At 44.6% G+C, this 7838-nt stretch overlaps 1 protein-coding gene and 1 long non-coding RNA gene across 2 annotated transcripts in view; both read left to right on the top strand.

Moving 5' to 3' along the window:
* The window catches only part of LOC119412394, a 24000-nt gene extending 23423 nt beyond the window's left edge, over positions 1-577 (top strand). The window contains exons 20-21 of the mRNA XM_037679430.1: positions 135-305; positions 567-577. Of these exons, the coding sequence (XP_037535358.1) occupies positions 135-305; positions 567-577 (182 nt within the window). The remainder of the gene's footprint in view (positions 1-134; positions 306-566) is intronic.
* A 4185-nt stretch (positions 578-4762) lies between these two features.
* Positions 4763-6370, top strand: LOC119410005. The gene is made up of 3 exons (XR_005186817.1): positions 4763-4820; positions 6166-6204; positions 6283-6370. It is a non-coding gene; the product is annotated as an uncharacterized LOC119410005 (long non-coding RNA).
* Positions 6371-7838: the final 1468 nt, after the last annotated feature.

Raw genomic sequence — 7838 nt, 5'->3', positions numbered from 1 at the left:
GGTCGTTACGTCTGTCGGAACATCAGGGTTAGGCGTCGGCACACCAAGTGTAAAGTCTGGAAAAAGTTAAATTTTTGCAAAAGATTTTACAACATTAAATATTTACTACAGTTTAAACACACTTTTTTGTGCAGGTCCGAGCCTGGTAGCACAAGCCTTACCAGACACAAGCAACATTATAGCCAGGGCCCACATCCCAACGACAACAACTGGCGTTCCAGAGGGCTCCGTTGCACCATTTTGGATTACCATGACTACTAGTCCTTATGTGTTCTCTACTGCATGTCCTTGGTTCAACATCCCAGGTAAGAGAAACACATGTGAACTAACTGTGACTAGTTTGATGGTTTAGTTGTTAAACAACTAAAACGTGCATGATAGTGGCCCTCAAGGTCTAGGATTGAGGACCACTGACACAGCATTGTGAGACCAGCAGGATTTAAATGCATAATAACCAGCGAGAATGTAAACTAAAAATTGTGTGCTCAGTGAATGACTGGACAGTCCTGCAACCTGCAGTGAAGAATGGCTGAAAGACTCTTTGGGGTCTCCCTCCCTCCTTTCAGTCCATTTTTAAGGAGAGATTCAAGAGAAAGTCCCTCAGTATTGTGACTGGTCCTGATCAACATGTCCAGCACTTGAAGTGGACTGGTACTCTCTGGTACTCAGTACTGGCACTTTAAATTTTTTCTTCCTTAGTGTTTTGTCACGTATAAACTTTCTGGCACTTTGACCAGTTGACAAACAACATTACCAACAGGACATCAATTAGAAACAGGAAGTCATGAATCTCTACATGGCTTTCTGATAGTGGTTCTGGTGAGACATGACTGGTTTGATTGGTGAACGTTTAACACGAGGCACATCTAGGTGTGCGATGGTGTTGTCCATCAAGTAGCGCCAAGGTAATTATCCCACAAAGATTTTGTCTCAGGAGCGCTAACAAGTAGGAAAGGCGGATCTCAAAGACTGTCCACTTCAGCCAAGAAATAGTAGTTGCACATTTTATTGTGTCAGCGTTTTATTTTATTGTTTTGTTTGATCAATAAGCTTGAGGTTCACATGTTGTTGGGTTTTTTATGTTCTTGAGAGGGGGAAAATGCCCTTTTCCAAAAGATGCCATAAATTAAATACTTTTATTGTTAAATAAATAAATTGAAAATGTAGCATTTTTTTAAACTAAGGGACTTTTGTCCATAACCGTGGCTGAGGTTGCCAAGGTAGTTAAAAATCTCAGAGGCGGCAGGGCTCCGGGAGTGGATAAGATTCACCCTGATTTCTTTAAGGCTCTGGATATTGTGGGGCTGTCTTGGCTGACATGCCTTTGCAATGTTGCGTGGACATCGGGGGCAGTGCCACTGGACTGGCAGACTGGGGTGGTGGTTCCCTTCTTCAAAAAGGGGGACCGGAGGGTGTGCTCCAATTATAGGGGCATCACTCTCCTTAGCCTCCTTGGTAAGGTCTATTCAGGGGTATTGGAGAAGCGAGTCCAATCGTTGGTCGAACCTCAAACCCAGGAGGAACAACGTGGGTTCCGTCCTGGCCGTGGAACACTGGATCAGCTCTTTACCCACACTAGGGTCCTTGAGGGGTCATGGGAGTTTGCCCATCCAGTCTACATGTGTTTTGTAGACTTGGAGAAGGCATTCAACCGTGTTCCTCAGGATACACTGTGGGCGGGGGGGGGGGGGGGGGTGCTCTGTGAGTATGGGATTGGAGGACCGTTGTTACAGGCTGTTCAGTCCCTATACAAGCGGTGTAAGAGTTTGGTTCACATTGCCGGCAGTAAGTCGGACCCCTTCAGGGTGGGAGTTGGACTCCACCAGGGCTGCCCATTGTCACCAATTCTGTTCATAACTATTATGAACAGAATTTCTCGGTGCAGCCAGCTGGTGGAGGGTTTCTGGTTCGGTGGCCTCAGGATTCCATCTCTGCTCTTTGCAGATGATGTGGTCCTGTTGGGTTCATCGTGCCGTGATCTCCAGTTCTCACTGGAGCGGTTCACAGCCGAGTGTGAAGTGGCTGGGATGAGAATCAGCACCTCCAAATCTGAGGCCATGGTCCTCAACTGGAAAAGGGTGGATTGCTCTCTTCAGGTCGAGGGTGAGGTTTTGCCTCAAGTAGAGGAGTTCAAGTATCTCGGGGTTTTATTCACGAGTGAGGGAAGAATGGAGCGTGAGATTGACAAACTGGTGCAGCATCTGCAGTATTGCAGACTCTGTAGCGGTCCGTTGTGGTGCAGAGAGAGCTGAGCTGTAAGACAAAGCTCTCTGTTTACCGGTCAGTCTACATTCCTATCCTCACCAATGGTCATGAGCTCTGGGTAGTGACCGAAAGAATTAGATCTTGGATACAGGCAGTTGAACTTAGTTTTCTCCACAGGGTAGCTGGACTCTCCCTTAGAGATAAGGTGAGAAGTTCAGTTATTCAGGAGAGACTTGGAGTAGAACCGCTACTCCTCCACGTCGGAGTGTCACATACACTTTATCACCCCACCTTCAAGGTCATGGTCACAAATCAAAGTCAAAGTTAAACTAAGGTCTTTGTTCAAGTTCAAGAATCTTTATTATCCTTAAAGTACAATTTGTTTCAGTCAGTAGTAGGCACACAAAACATCCATACTAGACAAGACATTGAAACGTTAAAGTAACAGAAATCATCACCGTTCGTTGAGAAGCCTGATCTCTACAGGGATAAATGAGTTTTTCAGTCTGTTCGTTCTACATCTGGGCAGTAGATGCCTGCGTCCAGATGGAGGCAACATGAACTCACCATGGAGTGGTGAACAGGATCTGCCAGAATCATCCTGGCCTTATTCTCTGACTTCATTTTGTGTAGGTCAATGAGGTTCTGTCGATCAGTGAGGTTCTGTAGAGCAGTTCTGCTGCACATTCGGACAAAACCCGAGAGTTTGTTCCTCCATCCATCCATTTTCTTCCGCTTATCCGGGGTCGGGTCGCGGGGGTAGCAGCCTAAGTAGGGAGGCCCAGATTTCCCTCTCCCCATCCACTTGGTCCAGCTCCTCCGGGGTAATCCCGAGGTGTTCCCAGGCCAGCCGAGAAACATGGTCCCTCCAGCGTGTCCTGGGTCTTCCTCTGGGTCTCCTCCCGGTGGGACGTGTCCGGAACACCTCACCAGGGAGGCGTCCAGGAGGCATCCTAAACGGACGCCTGAGCCACCTCAACTGGCTCCTCTCGATGTGGAGAAGCAGCGGCTCTACTCTGAGTTCCTCCCGGATGATCGAGCTTCTCACCCTATCTCTAAGGGAGAGCCCAGACACCCTGCGGAGAAAACTCATACCGGTCATACAGGGACCTAACAGCCCGTATCAAAGGGCCCGGTACCCCATACTCCCAGAGTACCCCCCACAGGGTTCCCTGAGGGACGTAGTCAAACGCCTTCTCCAAGTCCAAAAAGCACATGTAGACCGATTGGGCTAACTCCTACGCACCCTCCAGGACCCTGCTGAGAGTGTAGTGCTGGTCCAGTGTTCCACGACCAGGACGAAAACCACTCTGCTCCTCCTGAATCCGAGGTTGGACAATCCGACGGACCCTCCTCTCCAGAAACCCCAAATAGACCTTACCAGGGAGGCTTAAGAGCGTGATCCCCCTCTAGTTGGAACACACTCTACGGTACCCCTTTTTGAATAGAGGGGACCACCACCCCGGTCTGCCAATCCAGGGGAACTTCCCCCGATGTCCACTCAATATTGCAGAGTCGCGTAAGCCAACACAACCCTACAACATCCAGAGCCATAAGGAACTCCAGGCGAATCTCATCCACCCCAGAGACCCTGCCACCAAGGAGCTTTTTAACCACCTCGGTAACCTCAGCACCAGAGATTGGAGGGCCCTACCCAGAGTCCCCAGGCTCCACTTTCTCAGTGGAAGACGTGCCGGTGGGATTCAGGAGGTCTTCAAAGTATTCTGCCCACTGACCCACGACATCCCTAGTTGAGGTCAGCAGCACAACACCCCTACTATAAACAGTGTTGGTGGTGTACCGCTATTATTAAAGTAATTCCTTCTGCGGTAAGGTCGATGAATATTCAGTACCACCCAGAGCCACTGGACAAGAGAAATGTTACCTTTCATTATATGTTCATAAACATGTGAAGAAGAAGTTATTTAATGACGAGATCAAACTGGAAATATGTCGATATAAACCAGTTTTTGTTTTCTTCTAGAATTTATCACGGTCAGCAAGATGGAGCACTTAACGGTAAGGACTTTTTTGTATTGAAATGCTAAATTTTAAATGGCATTCATCACAATAAACATAAGATTCAGAATCAAATCTTTTTTTTAATTTCCTCACGACCTCCTTGAAGTCACATTTATTCTCTGTTGCTTGAAGTAAAGCGCCGAGATCTTTCTGTTTCTGTTTTCTTCATAACAAATGTTCCTGTAGCTCGTTAAACAAAGAATGACGTTTCCCGTCGTCATGCTGACGGGTCTACCGACTGCAGCCTACACGCACACGGACCTGGTCAAACTGGTGTGGAACTATTTTCCTGAGCAGAACCTTCACTCTCTGTACTGCAACGTGATGGTTTTACCGCTGCAGAGGAGGGTAAAGACTAACGAGAGCTTGTTGTTTTACCAAATTTGATATAAAATAAAGCTTTAGTTTATAATTTAACTTGTGTGTCGTGACTTTTATGTTGTTTTTTTTATCTGCAGGCCTTTTTGTGTTTGAACAGCTGGGATGATGGCTTCAGATTCCTTCAGGATCACATCAGAAGTCCAGTTTGTTTGAAAGGCTGTGTTCTCAGCGCACATTTTGTCTTGAAGAACATACTCCCAAGATCCAGTGAGGTACGAAAACCAGAGTTTAAAGTCGGAGTCACTTGATTGAGAAGCATCCAGTCTTCCATGTTCAATGCTTTGAGGATGTACGTACTTCATAATGAAGAGTCCCACTCGATGACCACAGACTCACAGGGAGGTGAAGATTCAACCAGCTTTACTCACATGGAGTTCAAACACAGACGAGCACTAAATCATTAAGCTTTCCCAGAACGACCAGTACAGTGTCATCAGCGTAACTGCGTTGTTCTCATCCTTATTTAAAGTGCTATGCACACACACCAACATTAGCTGCTGTTATCTGTCGGAGGAGGCGTTGTTCTTCATCTGCAGATAGACCTGCCTCTTCTGGACTCCGTCTGTCATGGATGGAGGTGATAAGTTTCGAGGCAGGATGATTACGACAGGACGAGTTGTCCTTTAGCACCGCACGAAACACTCATAATTCATTATCATAATTTCCCCACATTTCTAAATGGGCTGGGCGATACGGACCAAAATTAATATCGATATTTTAAGATAAATCACGATATATATCTCAATTTTTTTCTTTCCATAAAGTAACAAAAATATATTTCTGAGTCAAAGCTTTGTCCCAGTTGTCACACAGGCACATTTATTAACTACAAAAATGTCTAAAAAATAACTTATTTACATACATTAAAGTTTGTTTTTTAGACATTTAATTATTGGCCCTCCGATTTATCGGTGCTTTATCGGCCGATACTCGCAAGAGAAACCGATTTTACTGATTTTTTTTTTGTTTTAACAACAATTGTCTAAACTTCATTTATATTTCAGAGTACTACCTCATGGTCAGTTAAAACAAGTTTGTATTGTTTCTAGGATATTGTTCAAGGGTCTGTTTTTCAACAAAATAATATTGGAAAATTGAAGGTGCGTTGTGACCTTATAACACCTGACAGCGTCGCTTATAAAACAAAATCAGAATCGGCAGGTCAGACTTTTTAGAAATCTGTGATTGGTGATCATCCAGAAAACTGAAACCGGTGCACCACTATTTATTTACATATATTAAATAATAATCCTCTTCGGCTGTGCCGCCTTCACGACGTTGGTTAGCGTGTGTGGAGCAGCAGTGAGGGAGGTGGCCACGTGAAGTTGGACAGGCAGAAAAAGGAGATCTGTACACAGATTTTCAATTCTGAGTGGATCAATAAAATCTGTAATATAAGACATTGAACTGTATTGATATGAAAATATTGCTGCGTTTGACAATTTACGGTGGGGCAAGTTGATTTTGAACAATCACAAAGTTTATATTTTTACAATCAAAATGACAAATTTCCCGAGTAAACATCACCATGTTTTAAGATATTTAATGTTTTCGCAGGAGTCCATGTACAGAAGTTTGATGCAACTGAGCAACATTGTGAGTCAATCAACACTTTAAAAATTCTGGTGTAAAATAAAATCAGTTTTGATCAAATAACGTTCGTTGGTTTTTCAGGATGTTCCAGATCTGAAGTCTTTGGAGGATCGCCTGCTGTGTATGGAGGTTTCAGGGACGAACAGGCGCCTCGTCTCCTCGGTCATGGTGAAGGTGGCGAGCGTCGCCACCTTCACCAGCTTCCTGCCGCTCGCTGACAGGGTATTAAAATTCATTCTACCTTTATTTAAACAGATAAGTCACATTGAGCCTCAAAGACTCATTTACAAGTGAGATCTGTCTGGACAGACGATGAAAAGTGGTGAAAAATGACACATGGGTTTGGGGACAAAAAAAATTCCTAACACACTTTTGACCTCTGTTTGAAGGTCAACAGTGTGATAATGAAAAAACATCTTGCGCACTAGCACATAATGACGCCGACATTAGAGGCTCTGCAGAGTTCAGATAAAATCACTCAGTTCAAATAGTTCCCTCTGGAGAGATCCGTGCACACTTGGGGTACCAAGGACGACCAGAGACGAATCCAGAATCCTGAAATGATGACAGAATGTTTATTCAGCTGGGTTCCTCTGAAAAGTCCATGGAAATTCCTCAGTAGGAGGGGAGGGAGGGGGGGGAAGCATCATGTTGACAAAACTTCCAGGCGGGTTGAGATAAGACGGCCTGTCAAGGCCAGTCAGGGAGACGAATTCAGATAAACACGGTTGTTTTGGGGACAGACAGAACTTTAATGACATCTGCCTTGAGTCGGTGTCGGTCCACTCCAAACGTCCAAATTAAAAGACCATACCAACGTAACATGCCCGAGAATAATCCCTGAGATCTGATCCATTCTGCCGAGTCTGGGTGCTCGAGGCACAAACCAAGCCATCATTTAAGGCAGGTAGCTTCCTGCTGAATAAACTGGCCATTTTTATTGTCCCAACGGACTCGTTCAGTCAGAATATTGTCTCAGAACTTTTTATCTTTAACTACTAATCTGTGAAAACAGCAGAAAGTACCGTATTTATTTATTTTAAGTCGCATCAGTCAAAAAGCATCACAAGTAGGGAAAAAGCATATATACTGCAAGTATTTTCGGCGCATAAGGCGCATGGGCGGCGTGGCACCATCCGTCCGTCCATCGCTGCCAGAGTCAAAAATTGCGTTATGGAAATGGAAAAAAAATACACAAGTTGCTTCGGCGTATAAATCACAGGACTGACAAATCTATGCAAAATGCGATTTATACGCAGGAAAATACGGTATACCATATTTTTGTATGCTTGTCAAAAAGTGAACGTATTCTGTAGTCTCTGCCCGTGTGTATGTAAACGTTCTGTTGTTCCACTCATAACTTCTGATCCGCTCAAGATAACTGAACGAAACTTTCTCGTTTAATGCATGTGTGTTTGGATTGTCACCTTTACTCTTCATTGCCCCAGTTTCAAGGTCAAGTCCACAAATCAAGGTCAAAGTTGAATAAAACAAAAGTCTTTGCTTGACCGGGCCATTGACCGTGCTTTGGATCCATGTACAATAGTTTGTTGATGAGTAGGCCTGTCGTGATAAACAATAAATCAATTAACCAAAAAAGTCCCTGCTCAATAATCCAGGTATACAATTTTCAGTCA

This window comes from Nematolebias whitei, chromosome 1 (genome assembly GCF_014905685.2).
Source record: "Nematolebias whitei isolate Nwh7 chromosome 1, NemWhi1, whole genome shotgun sequence".
In the NCBI taxonomy this organism is placed as follows: Eukaryota; Metazoa; Chordata; class Actinopteri; order Cyprinodontiformes; family Rivulidae; genus Nematolebias; species Nematolebias whitei.
The sequence above is the reverse complement of the archived record's forward strand: the minus strand, read 5'-3'. Positions and strand labels throughout refer to the sequence as shown.